At 42.0% G+C, this 21,870-nt stretch overlaps 1 protein-coding gene across 1 annotated transcript in view; it reads right to left on the bottom strand.

Moving 5' to 3' along the window:
- The window catches only part of tmem65 (transmembrane protein 65), a 42,070-nt gene that overhangs the window by 13,493 nt on the left and 6,707 nt on the right, over window positions 1–21,870 (bottom strand). Inside the window, exon 3 of the mRNA XM_063465627.1 lies at window positions 98–142. Coding sequence (XP_063321697.1) covers window positions 98–142 — 45 coding nt within the window. The remainder of the gene's footprint in view (window positions 1–97; window positions 143–21,870) is intronic.

Genomic DNA, 21,870 nt, shown 5'->3' with positions numbered 1-21,870 from the left:
CAGCCAGGGAAAGCATTATGTCATCGAGATGTCCCCATAAGGATATAAATACACACGTGTGTGCGCGCGCACGTGTGTGTTTGTTTTAATCTCTCACCGTATCTGATCTGGGCTGCCGTCGGCGGTGAGGGCTCCACTTCATCTGAGAACAAAGAAAAGCAAAGAGAAAATCAGAATTTCACTCATTAACTGCTGAGGTTAGACTTCAAGTGTCTGCAGCAACATGGAGACACAGTTTGATCACCGCAAACTCAGCACAGCCTCCTCTCGTGTTCACCTCCACCTCCACCTCCACCCCAACACTCCAGCCCAACTCAATCAGGACCAGCGTGCTCGGCTCTTTCACTGCAGAACGTTTCATTTTTGAGTTGATCATCAATACGATTCACTTCTTTAGAACTTCAACTTTAATCATGGAGCTCATCAGTGTGAGGTGCAATGATTAAATCCTCACACCACCACCCCACATGTTTTATTTATGCAAATATAAACCAAAAGGAATTTAAATCGAGTTAAAACACCAAGACGAGGCCACTTTTGTGTTTGTGGCTTATGCTGTGTATGCTGTGCAGTGGATTCCCACTCTGAGTTGGGTGGGTCTGTCACCAGCGACAGCAGCTGGTCATTTACATTGTTCACACCTGTAAATGCTGCTGCCTGCATTGCAGGACTAACACAGGGACAGGTGACCATTCACAGCCAGTTCACAATGACTGAGCTAACACTGATGCCTGTGGACGGTGAGAGGAAAGCCGGAGTACTCGGAGAAAACCAACGGAGGAACAGGAAGAACTCCACACAACAGAACCTTCTTACTGTGAGGCAACAACGCTAACCACTGCACCACCGAGCCATCGGGAAGGAAATCCTGTTTCCAAATAACTTTCTTTTTCCCCCAAACTTGATATTGTTTCTGCTGCTCTCTAACAGACACAAACTAAGGTATCAAAGGGGTTCAAATATGAAAATAATGCATAAAAACCACAGTTAAATACCAGCAGAGTCACTGAAACTCTGCGAGAGCGGCTTTCTGACGTCCATTCACAGATTGGGTAATCTCACATGTTGGTTTGGTCCATCATCTCACTTTAATTGGTGCGAGGAGCAGCAGACTGGGCTGGTGTGTGGAGCGCCCTCGAGAGACGCTGAGATAACTCGACAGAAGTGTGCCACTGGAGCAGACTGCACTCTCGGCCAGAGTCCAATTACAGGAGCGGGTCGATTACTGCGAAGCATCAATTTCCCGAGCTCTGCCTGTGCGTCTGTATGCTCCTCACACACTAGTTTCACCAAGTTTTCCTCCTGTTTTTAGAGCAGACAGACAGTTTTCTCTGTGCACCCTCGGCTCTGTCTGAGGGACTGTGAGGCTGCACCAAGAAGCCTCAGGTTAGACTCATTTCCCCAAAACAAACCAGCCGTGGACAGAATCGGACTTTGGAAACATCCGGGTCCATTTTAGGACCGACGAGTCTGAGGCTCGTTCAAGGCTCCAGGAGTGACCTCACTGTTTATTCACCAACACCAGATGCAAACTTGATGAAAATCTTAATTTTAATACTTTTCCTCACATCTATCTTTATGTTGCCCCCAAATACTAGACAGAAGTTATTCCTACCACCACCACCACTACTACTAGTAGTAATGAAGCCAAAAAAAGGATTTGTCAATATCGAGCATTTCTTTTCTTTCAATCCTGACTCAACCTGATTTACAGTTTTACTAATAAATACTTGTTTAATAAGTTTATATCCTTAAATGTATGCAGCCTCACACAAACAATGATTCCCAGCCTCCTCCTCAGACTGAGGCAGCATTAATGTATCGCTGGTATCACAGATACATGTTTTCTCTGCCGCTGTCATGAAGAGAAGTAAGAGTAATAAGAACAATATTTTATTTCCGTCTCCCTGAAACAATCAGCTGAGGGAAACTCTGCAGGTACTGAAAGAAAATGAAGATTATTTCCTTCATTTTTTGTTTCTTGTTTTAAAGCCACACCCAGAGCATGATCAGAAAGCAGGACACGTTCATATGTTTTAAATAAGAGCAATCACAGAAACGGAGAAGCACAAACAATAAAGTGGATCATGGACACAAACATGAGTGAAAACAAAAGAACTGGGAGCTGTGGATAACGTTCTTTAGCTTGATTTAGTAAACTGGATGGAAACTTAAATGTTGCTCCATATTCAGTTTTAACTGAGAGGGCAGTGAAATGTTCAAGACCGATGATCAATAGATTTGGGTATGCAGGAAACCAGTGCCAGCAACTGGGCTGATGGGATCCACATCCCTGAACTTAGAAACATCCTGTAGCTGCTTGGTTTAGTTGAAGAGGAGAAAAAAACCCTTCTTAGAATAAAAGAAACTCTGTGCCCTCTTTATTGAACCTAACATCCAATTACCACAAACCTCCAGCCTTCGTATTTGACTCTGAACAACTTCTCACGAGGAAAAGGAAAAAACATTCATACTGAAAGAAAAAAAAAATCCTTCAGCTGAGGAAACCAGCCGTCTACAAATTAAAGCTTCTCCGAAGGATCCGATGCTTCCTTCTGCCTCCTCATTGAAAGCTCAAGCCAAAGTTGCCAAGCAACAAAATCCCGTTCCAGTCAGCGAGGCCATGCCTTAGCAACAACATTCATCCAGGAAGTAACTCAGCTGAAGGGTGTGAAGGAATGTGACAGGTACAAAATGTCACTCTTCACTCATCTCTAACACAACAGGATGCCTCTGAAGTGTAAGGAGAGCCTCTCGCACTTCTAGTACATCAGCACTGACAGCTTCCACTGCAACAGCAGCAGTCGATCCCTCACAGGCATGGAAAGCATTACTGGCTTTATTTTGGAGGCATAATATTAAAAAGGAACGACAGGTGAGAGGCTGAGACGTAAATGTGTGATCCTGCCAATCAAACTGACTGATGCTCATTAAAATTCAAACAAATGACCAGAAAACCAACTGACTGAACACAGCTGGGGACGAACTGAACTCTGAGATATTTGAGAATTCTGCAGTGCTTCCCACCAACTGAAAGGCTTTTTGCGCTTTCAGCATATGTGAGTTTGCTGGGGCGTACTTGGGTCCAAGTGGCATGAATATCATCAGATGGTGAGCTCGAGGCGCTGCGTAGATGCCCGAGTACCTGCCAAGTTTCTTGTGGCCATATGGACTCATCGGCAGGGCATTATGATTAAGGGCGTGCATGACCGGACAACTACATGTTTTAATGTTGCAGCCTTTGCTAGAAATACTAAAATACCGTAAAAAGATGCAACAATGCTACGACCACCAGCACTGGTCTGCAGTACTTTGATATAAAGACTGATGTCAGCTTGGTCAGAATAAACTGGAAAATCACCAAATCAGTGGAGGTGATGTGTGACCACATTCTGCACAGAGGTGTGGACGCGAGCATGGAAGAAACCAAGTACTGTCGCTAAGGTTAGTGCTCAGTTTTAGTTTAGTCTTTTTTTGTGTGTTAGATGTTGAAACAAAAACAAATTAGTTACAATACACCAACTACACACTCGCCTTTTAGGCAGACTTCAAAGACGTAAAACAAGAATGAATGTTTGTTCGTGAGGTCTGCAACCGTATAATTCTGTTATACTCTGTTGTGGTGTGGAGAAAAGAAATTAATTATTCCACTTACAGGTTTTCCTCTGGAAATATTTACATTTGTACTTTGTGACAAATAACTGAGGTTGAGTAGTTCTGGGAACAAGTTTGCAAAAATCCCAAACTTCACCCCATTAAATTCAGTCAACCTCACAATCGAGATCATGTTCTCGGGCGTGTGCAGACAGACTGTGATCGCTGGAATCACTCGTTCGGGTCCCATTCTGACCAGTTACACTGTGCACTTCAGACCTCAAACTTGTGCAGACAGCAAACATCAACTTCTGGTTTAATTGGACCCAAGTTTCCTGTGGAGGAACATCTCTGGAGAGGCCCGTCTGGCTGCAGCGGAGACGTTTTCAGTTCACAGCTTTCAGGCCTGAAGGCAGCACGTCAGGCGAAGAGTGCGAGCATGTATTTATATATTTGTGGGGACCACAAATTGGAAGTTTACTATACTTGTGGGGACCAACAGCCCTTGTGGGGACCAAACTCCTGGTCCCCACAAGTCTGAAGGCATTTTTGAGAGTTATGATTATGGTTAGGTATTCATTTTTCATGGTGAGGGTTAGGGGCTAGGGCATTATGTCAATTAGTTGTCCCCACAAGATATGAATACCTGACGTGTGGTGTGTGTGTGTGTTATCCACTGAATCTCAGTGAGAGGATCTGGTGGAGCTGCAGGTTCAATTCGATGTGATTTATTCAGATAATGTTTGATTATACTCGCACGCAGGTCCGCCTCACTCTTCACACAATCACTGGAGTTTTCATTATGCAAACATCTCAGGATTGTGTCTTACAATTTATTGTATTCATAGAGTGTGTCACACTTCATTAGTAATTCATAGAGTGAGTATTTACACTTTTACTTTTAAAGAAGTCCATGCAAAAAGAAAAAAGAGAAAGAAATGAATAATAAACTCTGTTTTTTCAGCAGCATTATGAATTGCAGATTTTGTGCTCTGGCAGCAATAATTTCCCCTGACAGATGATACACTTTAAAAAAGATCAAACCTGACCTTCAGCCTAATTATTATAAAGCACTAATTGATCTCTAACCAAAACTATATAAAAGCTCTGAGCAGGTCCAGCCAGTGAGACCTTTAATCTTAGAGCTGATCAATGAACCTATAACAGATTAATCTGAGGAGCATGGCAGTACAGTCTGCTGTGAAAGGCTGGACCAAAGCCTTCATTAAACACACTTTGATCTCAGCAGCTTTCAACATTTCTTTAATCAGACAGGCCAGCGTTCAGTTTTAGTGTCTCAGTGGGCGATACCTCCAGTTTCATCAAACTGGGAGGGTGAAGGCGACACGTGTGTACACAGTGTTTAATCTCTGTCGACAGATGTGCGACATAAATATGTAGGATCACATCTTTGGTTCCCATTTGCAGTTCAGGTAAAACTGCTGAGTTTGTGCAGGCTTGGATTGGGTGCAGATAAACAGACCACGAGAAGGACAGAAGGAAGAAGTGCATTTATTAAAACACAATCTGAAAACCATCAGTAATGTGTTTACATTCATAAACAATGGCGGGCACACAGAACACCATCTGCTGTGTGGAGATGCCCTGACTACACTGAAAGCTGGCAGCTGAGCTGCCCACAGAGGCTAACCACAGGAACACACTGGGAACACGTCTGTGACGACTCGACTCCGACGCAGTTTTGTTAAAAATCAGCAGAAGTGTTTGAGAATGCTGCTGACTTCCTGTCCTCTTCCTCAGCTGAGTGCAGCTTTGCTCTGGTGCCATTTCGAAGGACGTGGAGCAGAGAGCAGCTTCTGAGTGCAATTTGATGGTATTGTAAGCCAAAGCGACTCGAGCCAAGTCTCGAGGGGATGAGATTAGATCCAGAGCCCACATCAGAAACAGAGCGTGACAGAGCATTGCTGAGGTGGCCGATAAATCTGCAGGTAAGTCTGCAGACTAGCTGGGATTTTGCATTCAGAGTGTCAGACGTGTCAAAGGAAATCCAACTTAGAGATAAAATGGACCGTTATTTACATTAAGCACCGTTTTTCTTTTTCTTCCTTAAAACACAATAAAAGTAACAATAAATGAACAAAGCATTTGCTCCGACAGATCAGACTGAGGTTATTATTGGAAACTCACAGGTTTGAATTTGTGGAACTGAAACGATCCTGAAAAACAACACGACTGAACTTATCATTAATGTTTCTGAACGCAGAAATATTAAAGATTAAAACAACAGAAACAAACCAAAAAGGAAGCATTTCCTCTGACCTGAAATACTCTGTGTGAAAACAGCTTCAGGGTCTCTTACATTACAGCTGACAGAACCTTTGCTGTCGTCCTTCCAAACTTTACATTCCTCCCAGCAGCAAGCATCTAAGAACTAACCTCTATTTTCCCATCCTTCAAATTATTTTGGCTCCTGGCGTGTGGGGAGGACCGCAGCCTCATGCAGCCGCTGTACTGTGACTTTGTGTCTTTCTTTTTTAGGCCACAAAGAGCGAACGACTCATTTTCACCCTTTTTCATTTTGACTTCCTCGCGCCTGCAGTGTGAGTACAAACACTGCGACTCCTGGGAAAACGTCCAGAAATAGGTCTGCCTGATGCAAGCGAAAAATTAATATCACTGTACAATCTGCCAATAGCTGCAGATTTGGAGTCAGATGAGTAAACGCTGAAGAGTTCAGCTCTCGAGTGTTTCCCGGCCTGCTGCAGGGTATCTCATAAAGCTGCTAATGACAGCAGTGTGAGTGGAACACAGTTCATATGTCAGTGTGTGATTAAATCAAACATAAGCTGACTGTGTGTGTTTGTCTGCATATACATAATTAGACTTCAGCAGATGCGGTATCATCTGTCTGCTGTCACACTGCTGATTAACAGCGTGGAAATGCTTCCTGCAACACGTCGCACGCCTGATGAACACACAGCCAACGCCGCAGACACCAGTAAATATAAATAATCACCACAGATGACAGCGTTTCACAGGCACAGCTGGACTCAGAGAGGGATTTATGTACCAAAGTGCATTTACCCACATTAATCTATTCCTGTGGCAGATAATGCGCTCCATTATTAACATTTGTGCATCCATGATATCAACAGTGTGCAGCTCTGAAGGTCTAAATCAACCCCAAAGTGGAAATCAGGATATTTATTCATACATTTGCATTTTTGAACATCTTTTGTGCTCCTTGAAAACTTCAACCTTGAACACTTTAGTAAAATGTTTCCACTGGCACAATGAAAATAAGACAAATGCTCCAAAATCAAACAGATTGTTCTTTTAACATTTTCTTTCTCCCAGAAACTTTTATACTGGGAACGCTGGCGGCAGAGTTCACCCACAGGAGGTCGCTGAGGTCAGAGCGCTGCACAAGCCAACAAAAAACTAAAATCTTGGCTTTGTGCAAGAGCACAGTCATGCTGAAAGGTAAAGGACAAACGCAAAGAGCTGATGGCCTCGAGTCTTTTTCCTGCTCTGGTGAGCTGCTGTAAGCTGCAGGGCCACGCATTTGTGCTGCTCAGGTCAGGCTACGCCGATCTCACTGAGGGTGGAGGACAAGGACAACCGCCTCGAGCTACGTCCAACACGCTGAAGACGAGCAGCAAACAGAAACTTGCTGCTCGGTTTTCTCATCTGTTCCACGCTATTTGTCAAATAGTCCATTTGTGTGTGTGTGTGTGTGTGTGTGTGTGTGTGTGTGTGTGTGTGTGTGTACACGCATGTAGCAAAAAGACACATACACACACGAACATGTACACACACAAAAACGTTTTAATTGAAGAGAAGACAGACCGTCCTATCAAGGATGCAGGCTGTCATGTCTCACACACACACACACACACACACACACACACACACACACACACACACACACACACACACACACACACACACACGGAGCAGAAAGGGAAATTAACACCAACCTCCGACCAACTGCTTCTTCTCCTCCATCAGCCAACCTGGCGGCTCATCAACCGTCACTCAGAGGTTTCTTTATATTAAAAACTTTGCTCGCCACACTGCCAACTGTCAGTTTGGCATCAGTCGTTTTAAAGCAACCTCATCCCCATTTTCAGTCTGGGGTCTAAACAGCTCTGTGCTAAAGACCCTCCAGACTCCAAATTCTTCACCTGACATGAGCAGAGTGTGGTGAACGACGACACTGAAATACGAACGAGTCTGACTGAATCAGCTGGTGAAAATCAGCTCTCTCTAAACGTATGTTTTGGAGTATTTTCGTGCATTTTTCCCCCATAAATTTAAACCGAAAAGTTGGAACTGGAAGCGTCCAGCCTGTGGACCTGCAGCTCTCACACATCCTTCTTGGCTTTGTGGTGTGAGCCGACCTCCGCTGCCAGAGGCCAGCACAATAGCTCGTGCATCTCTGCTGTGTAAGCGGAGGACCGGAGGCGTACACTCAGCAGTGAAGCAGTTTCCTTCAGTTTTCTCTACTTCGGAAATAAAACAGACTCTCCAGGCAGAGTTTAGCTCTGTTGTGAACTTCCCCTCTTACAGCTGACACTGCTTTGAAACAACATACAGATGTCCACAGGTATAAAGTTAAATTCAAGATGTTTTACAGTAAACTTCAAAGAGAAGCACAGAAAGCGCGTGAAACAGTGACGAGCACTAAGCTGCTACACTTAAGAAGATTCAATGCAATCACTAAGTGTGTATTTTAGGCTCCTGCAAACACCCCGTCCACTATAATTACTTATCACAGAATATGAAAGAGCAAAATAAGCATTGATTAACTGACATGAAAAGCTGCTGTGTATCCAGACGCTTAATGACCACTGATAATGAAGTTTGATGTGCTTGTGGTTTAATGACTTCACTCAGCTCAACGATTCTTCAGTTATCATTAACCTCATTTATGTGACAAGTCACCACGTTTTCTTTCTTTGTTCCATTTCAAAGCTGCCACACAGTTTTCCTAATAATAAAACAGAATAATCACATAATCTGGAGCTCTGCCCGTCCTTGAGGATTTTTAATTTATCTTTATTTTACTTTATTTAGTGCTTTCTGTTTGCAGCTGACTGGGTCTCGTCACAGCTCTCAGCGTTCCTTCGTTCTGTATTTCTCCACCCTGCTGTTCTTCTTCTCTCGCGCTCTGTTTGTGTTATTGTCAGCTTTGTCAGAGGAGAGGATTCATCTCAATCTCCCTGCGTGACGCGCCACTTTGGGCTCAGCTGAAAGCGATATCATGTGGGCCTGGCAGGCGGGGGCGCTGATATAAGGAGGCAGCTCGAGTTTTTAAGCGAGGGCCTAATTTACGTGCCAGTCAAACAGCATCACTCTCTCAGTCTCACTCGAACGTCCCAGACGCTGCCGAGCACCTCAAACCACTTCTTCAACAGAGTGTTCATCTGCCTCAAATCTCAGAGGAAACGACACGCTACAACCTCACGTCCACAGAGAGGCTGAGAAGTTCCCGAGGGGTGCTGTCACCCTGCAGGGCGCGGATCGAGTGGATGAGCACGTGGACATGCAGACACAGTGTTGTCTGTCATACTAGTGCTGTCAAAACATTTATTTCCTCAAAAGAAACCATCAACTCAGAAATGAACCATCAGAATATAATCAATTATTCATTTTCACTATCAAATGTTTTTGTTTAAGTTCTATAATAAAATTCTGGAGGTTTGTTGATGGCCTTTGCCAGCAATAAGGATTTGGTGCTATCATACATTATGTATGTTGAATGGAGAATAAAATGGAAGAAGAAGAAGAGTAGGAAGGAGAAGAACGTGAACACTGTCTCCAACTAAAAATCTGTTAGACCTGGTGGCTGTGACTGGGATGGCTGCACTACTATGTACGGTGGCCCCTAGAGACAAAGCATGTACAAATTCCAAAACACATGCAAACTCCAAAACACAACGGAAGTGCTCCAGGACGCTAGGGGCAGTGTTGAGCTTTTCTTACCTAGTAACTACACAAGCCAGGAAGTACCAATGACCGGATTTGGGCTGTATCAGGGTCTGCAGCCTTAAAGGCCGCATTTTAAGGCCGATTACGTCACAGCGACACGACGAAGGCTGTCCCAATTCAAAGGCTGCTCCAAATGCGGCCTTCAAATGCGTCCTTCATTTCCCTGAATTTTAAGGATGGGTCGGTGTAGCCTTCATGGCCCAACATATCCCAGATTTCATAGCGCGGCGGTGGTGTGGATAATTTTGCCGAAAAAAAAACGGCGGAAGCGGAGCCGCCGAAGAGTGAACTTTCAGAAGTAAGTACTGAATATTATGTCACTTATTTATGCGCAAATGTTTTTATAATGAAGAACATTAAAACATTACTGTTGGCCACATGTCGGCAAAGTTATGTGACATTAGTGATTTTTGTACTAACTTGGTTTTAAAGCCTTTACTTCAAAATATACGCCGTTCAATAGTCGACTTTAATCTTACAGAGATGTGATGATTTTATGGATAATTAAAGTCAGTCATATATCCACAAACACAACAAGCTGAAAGTCAGTGATGCTGCTCGGTTTGCAGTCCTGAATATCACGGCACAAGCAGGATTCACTGCACTGTTAATGTTAGCTATGTTATATTGCTGCCTCTGTTCGGTGGTGTCGAGCCAAACGGACTTTAACGTGTGTTTGAACGAGCTGACGGTTCACTCGTTAAGCTGAAAGAAAGATGCTTTAATCACAGGAGTCACACATGTGTCCACTGTACCATCTGGGAACTCCTCTTGTTTAGCACTCGTAATAACACAAACACTAAATCCTCCTTCTCTTGTGCTGTTTTGTAGCAGTGTATACACCTGAGACTGTCACCTGTCTGTCTGTCCTGCACTCTCTCTCTGTTTCTTTCTCTCTGATTGTGGAATAAAAGTATGAACATGTATTTATAAGTTACACTTGTGTTTGAATCCTGCAGCTTATCACACATTTGATTTCCATGTGTGACAACTGCAAGTGTCCAGAGTGAGGACAGACTGAGGGACCCACTGCTGCACATCATCTGTGAGGCTTTGCACCCCTGATGATCCACCAGGACAAACTCAGCAGTGTGTGAGGAAGAGGAGGAGGAAGAGCCAGCAGCAGCTGACAGATGTTGAGAATAGACAGACTGTTCCCTGTTTGTGAAGGACTGCTAGAAAAGTTTAAAATAACTAATTGTCTGTCCTGAATCAGTCTTATTAGGTAATGTTCAAATAATGTTATCATTCCAGTGTTTTCAGTGTGGGAGAAAGTACTCAGGGCCTTCAAGTTACACACTATGAAAGGCAGCAACAAGTTTAATATTCAGAAACCTAAAGTATGTATCAGCAGCAGAATGGAGCTAAAAATAAATGTTTGTTTCAGTTCTATGAAGCTTTGAGTATTTTGGATTAGTAGCACTGCTGTGTTTGTTGCATCATATTGCTGTAATTGTTTCTATGCTTTATATATTCTGAGGTAAGTTGATCTATAGTGTTACATCATATTCTATAAGGATGTTATGTGTTTGTTTACTTTCTGCCCAGTTTGACCCATTTAGCAGAAGTCAGCCTGTTTAAGGCTCTGATATCTATTCTGTATGACTTAAAGCAGTTATGACATGGTCTGATTTTCTCACCCAATAAAGGAATATTCAATATATCAGTCTACTCTTCATTTGATCAGAAACAGTTATCACAGCTTGTACATTTTCTTTTTATAAATATATGTAAGCATTGAGCCAAATTTAGTAATGCCAACATACTGAAGGAACAACATTTGTCTCTTATATATGATACACCTATATATGCACTGTCAAAGATACTTGTCTTTGAGTGAAGATTTAAGGTGATAAGACATATAAATAACTGCAACTTGAATCTGTACTGAGGCTCAGTATTTGACACAGAGTTCATACTCACTGCTGTAATAGCTAATAATGATTAATATAATAACTATAATATTGGCCACATTATATTTACATTACCAAAGTGATATGACTTTAGTCTCATGAACAACATTAGCTAATTGTTATTTACTAACTAATCTTAAATGACTGTTCAGTACAGAAACGAAGCCCAAAAATCATGTTTTACTGTCCTGTGGTCTCAGCCTCAGATACTTATCAAATCACACAAAGCTCTTGTAGAAACAAACAAACAAATGAACAAAATATGTTCTCCTTCATTTCTGTCAAACAAAGTTGTATGACACGTTTCCAGCGCGACGGAGACTAGACCGTCCCATACAGACAAACTTGCCGTTTATTTTGCAAATCGAGCTCAACACTGCCCCTAGCGTCCTGGAGCACTTCCGTTGTGTTTTGGAGTTTGCATGTGTTTTGGAGTTTGCATGTGTTTTGGAGTTTGCATGTGTTTTGGAGTTGGTACGTGCTTTGTCTCTAGGGGCCACCGTAACTATGAGCTCTGCCTCATTCTTCACCTTTTTCAGTAACACGTGTTCAGTGATTTAACACTGCTTTATCTGTTCAGCTGTTATTATCCACTTATGTTCATGTATTGAGGTAAGCTATGTCACTGACTGCTGTAGGCAAACAGGTTAAATGTAATTTGGTCCCCTCAACTGGCTGAACATACAGTCAAAGTTAACTATGCCATGAACCATTTGACAAATACACTTACATCGATGTAATCTGTAATCCAGTATTAGTCTGGATGATTTGTTTGTCTATCTTTCAAAGACTATAAATGGTGAAGAACAGATATGAGAAGAAAGAAAGATGAAAAACTACGAAAAGGAGGACTTTTGTAGACCATACTACACATGTAGTGTCTAGTTAAATCAGCGGTCCTGAACCTTTTTTGCGCCACGGACCGGTTTAGGTCCGACAATATTTTCACAGACCAGCCTTTAAGGTGTCGCGGATAAATACAACAAAATAAAACCAGTATCGGTACCAAAAAAATAAGATTTGTTCATAACACACAGGAGAAGACCCAGGGAAACTGAGTTAACGATAAAAACGATAAAAACCCTGAAAACCATAGATTTCACACCTGGGTCTCAACTCTCACGGCCCGGTGCCGTTCCATGGCCTGGGGGTTGGGGACCGCTAAGTTAAATGATTAATAAAAGTTATTATATACAACGTATCATTTACAAATTAAATGTGACCTTGTACTCTGAGGATATTGTTACAAATTTGTCATTTTTCTATTTAGGACTGATGTCATCCCTATAATAAACAGATACATACATAAATATGTAAGAAACTTGCAACATTTTTAGAACTGTTTGCTTTTTGGTTACACACAGTCCATCCTTCATATACAGTCTATGGCTACGGCTCCTTCTAGTTTCATTTTTTTAAGTCAATGTCTAATCAGAGCTGCCTCCATCCAGCACTAAGCTGATGTCTGAAGCGAGGGAGCATTGATATTGTGCATTAATAAGCAGAATTTGTAAGCAAACAAACAAGAAATTCCCCCCCCCCCCCCCCCCCACCCCCCATGTTTGCTGCAGCGACACTCCACGTGTCCTAATCCCACTAATTAACTCCCTGAAGATTTGCACTTCTTGAATTCACTGCAGGTGTCACCGGTGGGAAATGTGCTCAAACGTGGAGAAAAGAAAGCCTTAGACGCATTAGCCTCTAAAAAGACTTCTCTGAGATCAGGGGCTCGATATTTTACTAGCAGTTTAGCACAGCTAGTATGGTAATACCTCTGTTTATATAAAAGCTGCATCAAAATCTGTATCAGCAACACGGGTGGGCAATACACGCTCAAAATTATGTCACGATATGTTAAGCAAATTTAAGACAGAGGTTCCTGAAGTAGCTCTCACTCTCACACACGTCTGGGTTTGTCTGGTTGCTGTGCGCTAAGGAAGAAACCACACGGCTACTTAAAAGCAGTTTGGTGTTGTATGATTTTGTTCATCTGGCCAAATTATTGGATAAAAAGGACCAAAATGCACAGCAGACCCCGAGTGTGACCCACCCACCGGCTGACCTACGTGCTGGTTTGCTGTATGTGTCGCAAACTCACACTGCACAGAGACAAATTATAAACTGAAGCGTATGGAGGTCACGTCAATCCATCAGGCAGGTTCACTGAGCAGCACCATAAACAGAGCGCTCTGCTCTGCATTCATGTGAAGGAAATGTCTGTCACATTTTTCAGTCTGACCCCCAAGTGCGCTCTGAATGAGGAAAATGCAAAATACTGAAACGTTAAACACCTAAAATGAGAAATAAAACTATTTTGATCTTCCCCTTAGAATTCTTTAAGTCTTTGTTCAGACAAACCTGATGGTGGCTTCTTTTTTTTTTTTTTACTAACGAAGTTTCAATTAGTCAAAAAATAACAGGAAAATTCAGACTTTTGTTAAATAGAAAGTCTTTTATGCAGACCGATCGTGCTCATGTGCGGGCAGAGGACCAACAGGTGAAGTAAAAGTAATATTCTGGCTCCTCAAGAGTCGCCCGAGATATTCTGTGGTGTTAAATAGGTTCATACAGTATTTGTTTTGGGGGGCATTTTTACACTGTCTGTTTAATTTTGACATCCTACCGGAAGTGGTGCATCTCACTACTTCCTGTCTAACGGTAGAAGGTTAACTATTTTCATCCTGTTCCTGCCCATGCTGTGTCCTAAGCCAAAACCGTCTGTAAGTTGGCAGTAATGTTGTATTTTTACAAGTGTGTGTTTGGTGCCAACTGTCGTGAGTTACTTGCGACAGTTTATACAAGTGAGTTCACCTAAAGATGTGCTTTATCAGACATTAGCCTAGACCAGGGGTCAGCAACCTTTAACACCCAAAGAGCCACTTGGAGCCGGTTTCCACGCAAAAGAAAACACTGGGAGCCACAAATACTTTTTGACATCTAAATGAAGATAACACTGTATATATTGTTTCTTTACCTTTATGCTTTGTGTGAACAACTAAAATAAGTAAGTAAGTAAAGTTTATTTATTAAGCGCTTTTCACAGACAGGCAGTCACAAAGCGCTGTACACAAAGATTAAAATAAACAATACAATCAATAGACATTATACACAATGTAAAAGATCAAATGTAAATAATGTAAAGAATATCAAATACGTAGATCAACAAAAGGCTTGTTTGAACAGAAAAGTTTTTAACTGCTTTTTAAAGGAATCCACAGAGCAACTAAGGTGTGTTACTTATGAAATCCATGAAGTGCTACAGAAAAAAATTACATTTTATTTATGTAATTAACACATTTTGAACTCTTAAAGAAATATAACAAAAGGAAAGACACCCAGCTGAACTAAAATAATCCATGTAGCAAACAAAAACTGTTGTGAGCCGCCACCCTCATATCGCCTTTGGGCTTTTGGAGCCTTGACCTGACTTTTAAAAGATAATTGGAAAAAAAGCACTATGCTGCTAAAAAAAAAAAAAAAAAAAAAAAAAAAAGATATTTGCAAAATTCTGCCGAAATATGTATTTTACCTGGTTAATGTGTGTGGCGGGGCGTGGTCTGCAGTGCCGCTGCATGGGAGTCGGACGCACCTGAGCTGCACCCGCAATCACGCCTCGCCGCCTTAAAGTCTGTGCTCTCTCTGCTGTTGTGTTGTCGGGCTTTGAGCTGAAAAGCTACAGCCGGCTGTATGCGTACAGCAACCGTGTGTGAAAAGTGGTCAATAAAGAGACGCTGAAAAGCATGTTTATGCAAACATCGTCGGGTCTGCCGTGATATGTTTACAATGGAACTTCTGCTCCTGAACCTCTGCGCACAGCGTCTGCAAATCGGGGCTGTACGAAGTCACTTTCATCGTTACGCAGGACTGTAAGCTGTCGTCTGTGAGGCGTGAGCGGTGTTTGTTTTTAACATAGTTCACGGTGGAGAACAGCTGCTGACATAATGTTGATCCGAAGATCCATAATTGGCCTACCTGGGGTTGAAAGTCTCGATACATGCACGGCGTTTTGGCAGGTACACTGGCTTCCGCGAGTGTGACGCTTATTTTGAGCGATGAAAAATAATAAAATATAATTTTATTTTTATATTTCAATATCATAATAATCTTCCAATTTAGAACTACAAGATAAAAAAGAACTAAACACAAATAAAATACACTTCAGCTAAATACTTCTAATTTATTTTCCCAAACCACCCGGAGCCGCAGTATAAGGACAAAAGAGCCGCATGCGGCTCCGGAGCCGCAGGTTGCCGACCCCTGGCCTAGACGCTAATTAGCCGTTAGCTAACGTTAGCCTGTTTAGTTGTGCTTCACTTTGTATGATAAGGAAATACAGCCTGATGTTTATAGGTCATAGCATTTTCTAATTGTAAAAAAATGTTTACATATGTCAGCTTACACATGAGATTTTGTGTCTTGTTTACAGGTCTACCATTCATTCTTTCATTAAAATGCATGCCATGCATCCAATTTGAAATAAAATACCAGAAAGAAACAACGGTGCGGTTTTTCTTTGTGAGATGATGGTTATCTACAACGCCTAGTTAAGTGCGAGGTCATGAGTAATGTTACTGAAGATGACTACATAAGTGCCATTTGTTTTTTCCCGGTGTAGAGAATAACAACACAATATAGTGTAGTGAGATTTTCACTCTGGACTGAAACACAGGACAGAGAGAAGACTCCAGAACTAGTGGTTCGTTCACGCCATAGTGAAGCATCCTTCGCCTGAAGTTACTTTATTTATTTGCTCTGACAGCCAGCACGAGGAGTACAGCTGCCCAGTGTTTATTTTTATCATTTTGCAAAAAGTCTAAACATTGTCAGCGCTATGAAAGTGAGGAAAAGCAGCAGCAGTGACATGTACTTACATTTCTGTGATGCACATAGACTATGGTATTATTATGTACTATAATGTGTAACAGTACTGTTATATGCAATACAAAAGCTTCTCCAATAAATGCTCAAAACTCTGCTGCTGATGGCAGAGAAGCCCCTCTGTTTGCATTCAATTAGTTTCATTAAGCGTACCAACACCTTTGTTTCCTCTTCAAAGGATTTGCAACTTTGAGTATTTGCTCATTCCTAAAGCTAAACCTGGGTTTGGATTCTTTTAAACACCCTCGCCCTCAGGCTCTGTGCAGTACACACTCACAAAGCTGTGGCTTTAAATCAATATCCCCAAACAGCAGAATGTGTTGTTCTGGAAGAAGCACATCACAGTGACACTCGCTGCCAATGCACAACAACAGTCCAACACTGATCTGTCCTCCCACTGCCGCTCCACAAACATCTGCATCATCTGAGCCGCAGAGTGCTGACCTTAGGACACATTTTACTCCTTTAAATCCTCATGTTTACTCCTGGTGGTTTCAGGCATCATGACAAATGGCCTGTTATAGGTCATTGATCTATCAGACTGCTACCTCACCTTGTTTTATAAAGTTCACAAAAAAGCTTAAAGCTAAGGGTAGCTTCTAGCAGAGTGAGTTAGAAGAAAATAAAAGAATGCATCGTCTCTACCTTTAGGACTCGCAGTGCTAAAATGAGCTCCTAACAGAGAACTTATCTGCGGTCACTGCCAGTAAAGTTGCACCAGTATTTTAAACGGCTACAGCAGTGAGCAGCCATTAACGAGGATGGTGACGTTGAAGAAGCTGGTAAGACGTTCAATCACCTCACTAATAACACAAATAAATATTTTAGTAACATCCCGTGTCACTGTCTAAAAAACTCTACTGTTAGACTACTCCCACCTTTAAAATGCAGTTATGGATCAGTCTTTTAGATTAATAATCAGCAATGAAGTTAATGTTCACAGTGTATGAGTGAGTGGAAGTTCCGCAATCCCACGCCATCTCTGCGGCCAAAAATGTACGAGCATAAATCCAACATGTGAATAAAGCTTTGTCTTTGTGTCTTTGCTGACCAAAAACAGTTTAGAAAATATATTTTAAAAAAATTCAGCTGCCTCTATCGCCCAGCAATCTCTCAAGAACGGTGACATCATCCAGAAGTAATGCGGTCAATCGTCCTTATTGGTTTCATCTCATTTCTTTACAAAGAGTTGCTCTCAGCATCGTTCTCAAGGGAAAGTCTGAGGAGTTTAAAAAAAAAAAAAGCTCCTGCCAGCAGGATAAGAAGCCACATCCGTACAGCTCCTGCTGTTTCCATCTACACGGGAGGATCGTTTCAATGGGCAGCAGCCACACTGTTAAAACCACCATCATCTACTTCAAACCCACATGAGCAGCAGCAGAGTCACACTGTAATGCATTTTAATTGGACTCAGTGGATCATCCAGTCCAGCTGTGACACACAGTTATACACAGATACTGCAGATACACATTATTTATTGATATGTTCCTTTAATGTTAGAACTGTGAAACAGTTCAAATAGAATCGTTGTGGTGCTTCATGTTAGTCCACTGTACACAACAATGTAACCAAAGAACTACACCAATACCAACGTATAAGACACCAGTTTATGCACTTTGTTGTGGTGTTGTGGTTGTCGATAAGTCCTTTCATGGGCAGTAAGCCAAAAATCATCTTTATGAAAAATAAAGTAACAGCTGAACTATGTGAACAATGAGCAAGCACAAAACTTTAACGTCACAGTTTTCCTGCACATTAAAAAGTTCTGTACTCAAATGAAAATCACAAGAGCCGTGATAAAAATATTTAACAGTTTTCTTTACGTGGAGCTTAATTATGTTTGGTGTTAACATGTAAACCAATCATGGTTACACATGTGGCCTGTTTTTAAACCTTTATTTAACCAGAAAGTGAAACTGATCAGATTAAGAATCTCTCTTGTTACAGTCGCCTGGTTCAAAACAGAAACGGTGAACTTGGTTCTCAGCTGTCAGGACAAACTGGAGAAAAACTGTCCAATAAAAAAAAAAAAAGATTCAGCCTCCAAACAGAAAGGTTTGGGCCGGGTTTGAACCCTGGACAGTAACTGTGAGGCAACACTGAGCCAGGGAAAACCCTGGACGTGATACACAGGATGCCATATGCTCCTCGTATGCAAAGCCCAAAATCCACCAATAACCATATTACAGCTGAAATATCAGTGCATCCATCCTGGAAACGAATTATACAAAGCAAGTTATTTTAGCTTTCCCCCCATATTTTGAAGAGCATGATGTCATTCACAGTCAATATATGAGTGGACACCTGACTTTCATTGTCAAAGTCCAAGTCACAGTTTAGTTGCGTCTCTTGTCTCACTGTCTGCCAAACTCCTGCTCCACTGTGATGGACCGCTGCTGTCCTCCTCTGCAGTGAGCTGGAGTTGCTCTCCAACCAATACCTGTAGCAGATGCAGGTTCTGCTTCATGTCCTGCAGAGCAGAACAATAACCAGCACCAGCAGAGACTGATCGGTCATGCAGCTGATTATAGTACTCTGTTATTTAATGGCCCTTTGCAGAAGAACAGCATATACCGTCTGGATCAGCATGCCTCCTTTTGAGCAGCCGCTCACCATTACGGGAAAACAAATCTACGAGTGACGTTGCTTTCCACGCTTTGAAGAGCAGGTGAAATGTAATGACTTAGTCTCATCCTCAGTACTGCACAAAACAGCTCAATATTTTCCTCATTTTAAAATACCACGAGTCAGTCGAGTTCAAAGTGGGCTTTTTAAAAGTGGCTTTAAAAGAAATCTTGCTGTGAGTGATCATTTCCATCAGTAACGGAGAGTTTAATTACAGCTTAGCAGGAGCAGCACATCCACATTGCTAATTTATGCCTCATTATTCATGGTTTCCTAACAGCTTCATTTTTATGTTAAACTAAAGTAATGAAAAGTGTGAAAACACATCTTTGCATGTATCATATTATATTTGGTACTTCTGTCAAATAACAGCGCTCCAAGCCCACATTTCTATGAGGCTGGTACCACATGATGAGGTGTCCTCAGAAAGCATCAGTGTCTAATTTAGTTCACCAAAAACAAACTGAGTTACCAGAGCATCATTAGTCACAATCTGCTACTGCTTGAAAATCTCTAAATGTCCTTATTAAGTGTGATGACATATTTAGTGGTTCAAATTGAGTTTGCAGCATAACTTCAATTTATTTATTTGGCTCCTGGATGGGAACTGCCACTGGCTGCCAGTCCGACGTTATTGCACATGTTTGTTTTGGACCGACCGAGTGGTCAGAGAGTCTGCTACACAATAATAATCCCAGTGGGATGTATGCAATTCCACAGCTCACAACAACTCACTGCTTTGAGCTCGAGGCTCCAGGACCCAACGCTGTCGAAAAATGACCTCTGGTTCAGCTGGACTGCTTTTTCGATGGATTTGGAGGAGACGGTCTCTGTGCGGTTGTTTTGGTCCGAAGCAGACTGTGATTACACAGTCAGTCATTACAACCGCACCTAATGAACCAGAGGTCAAGACTAAACAAACTAAACAGGCCAACAGTGTGGAAACACCCGTAGTAATGTAGCAGTAACGTTAGCTTTACTCATCCAAGGATCCTGAAGATTCAAGTTTGGCATTAACATAACTGAGATCATCATTTTAGGTTTAGGTATTCAATGTTCCTTTTCCCCCCCTCTCGAGTGGGTTCCTCATCACTAGTTGTTACAGTTTAAACTGCAGTCTGTGTTTACACGGCTTCAACTTTGCATCTTTGAGGCCTGTCTGTGTTGTAGCTTCCTGAAACAGCAGAGCGAGCTCGTGGTTTGTAGCCTTGCAGACGGAGGGTTAGTTAGTGCACCAGGTCTCGTCCAGTTCGGATAGCGGTCCATGCCTCTGGGACTTCTGGCCAGTTCTTTGACTCTGGGCTGAACAACGTTAGCTCAGTATTTTGGGTGACAGAAGTTCTCACATTATAAGGGACAAGTTTACAGGAGTCCGGCTATCAAAACCTTATGATCCTACAAGATCAACATCCAGTCTTAATTAGCCTTATGGAGAGTCCTTGGGCTGCAGTGTACACCACAGGTTGGCTGCACCTGAATATGAGTCTTTGTTGGCTTGGAAAAACAAGAGGACTTCACCCAATGTGGGAAAACACACACTAGCACTAACTGATGGATATGAAGTGCAAGGATTTACGATAACATCAGGAGCCCATGATGGCACAACACAGCACAATATAAAATACAGATGTGAATCTACCCTGGTTTATGACAACTCAAAACCTTTGTGACAAGCCAACAATGTGCAAACCATCAGATTACACTCACAGCGCGCCTCCTGCATTAACAGGGTTCACTAAAAGAAGATGTAATGTGTTAACAAGCCTGGAGACGAGCTCAGAGAAAATGTTTCAGAGTTTCTCGCTGTTCCTCGATGGCATTTAGCTCATTAGCTGGAAAAGTAATGGGCACGGGGGGGAAGGGTGGGGGTCTGAGCTGCAGACAGTTGCTTATTAGTAAAGACATTCGGGGCCAAACCGGCCGTCTAATTAATATGGAAGATGGTGCAGAAGAAAGAGATGCTGCTTCGGTGCCCGACTCCACCATCGCACTGAAAAACACACGTTAGCCAGTCATCTGAAACCTGACATACTTTTACTAACTTACTTTTACTGCAACTTTTTTCCATTTGTTGTAAGAAACTCAGAACACTTTCATATTTAAGGCTGTTCACGTAGAAACAGTGGGAAGAGCAACAATAACAGGATTACCTGCTTCTAATTTTACAACTAAAAAGAAAGCACTGCACTTAAAAAGAAGTTCAATAGCAGTTTAAGCATCAAGGAAGTCTATGAAGAAAGGCGTTTCTACTAAGCTGAACTGTGGTGATCCTTCTAATTCTGAAAGGAGATTAACTGTTTGGGTCAAACTCTCCCAAGAGGCGCTCAAAGCGCTCTGCTGCGAGGCTGACATTCACTCATCTAATGGGACAAAAAGACATTTAAATAATGACCTTTAAAACTTTCTGGGTGCTTAAAAAAAAAGAAAAAAATAGTTAAAGAATTAGAAATCACGTCCACTCCCCCTACACGAATCCGACCGGTACTTGTGTGTAAATATCAGCCCCGCATAGAAATAATGGTACCGGTTTATACGTTATCGAACATGAAATGATATGAAAACCTAAGCAGCAGCTGAACAGACGACAGGGGAGTCGGGCAGAGCTTTCACAGCAATTAAATGTATTAATTAAATATAATTTAAATGTAATTTACTATTAACGCTGAGCTGTTGGTAACGAGACAGAGAGAGAGGAAGACAGAGACACACCAGAGCGTTCACTTCACCTTTACAGCCTATTTCAGTGAGAACTCACCACACAACCCTGTTCACCACAGTTCATGGTGCTGTTCTCTTCTTCTTTTTCTATTTCTATGTTTTTAATAAACATTTCCACAAATAAGCTAGAATGATCTAACCTACAATAATCTGCAGTTAGTGGACAGAAATGGACTCCTATCAGATC

The sequence above is a fragment of the Pelmatolapia mariae genome, linkage group LG22 (assembly GCF_036321145.2).
Source record: "Pelmatolapia mariae isolate MD_Pm_ZW linkage group LG22, Pm_UMD_F_2, whole genome shotgun sequence".
NCBI classification, from domain to species: Eukaryota; Metazoa; Chordata; class Actinopteri; order Cichliformes; family Cichlidae; genus Pelmatolapia; species Pelmatolapia mariae.
This window is presented reverse-complemented; position numbering and strand designations above follow the sequence as displayed.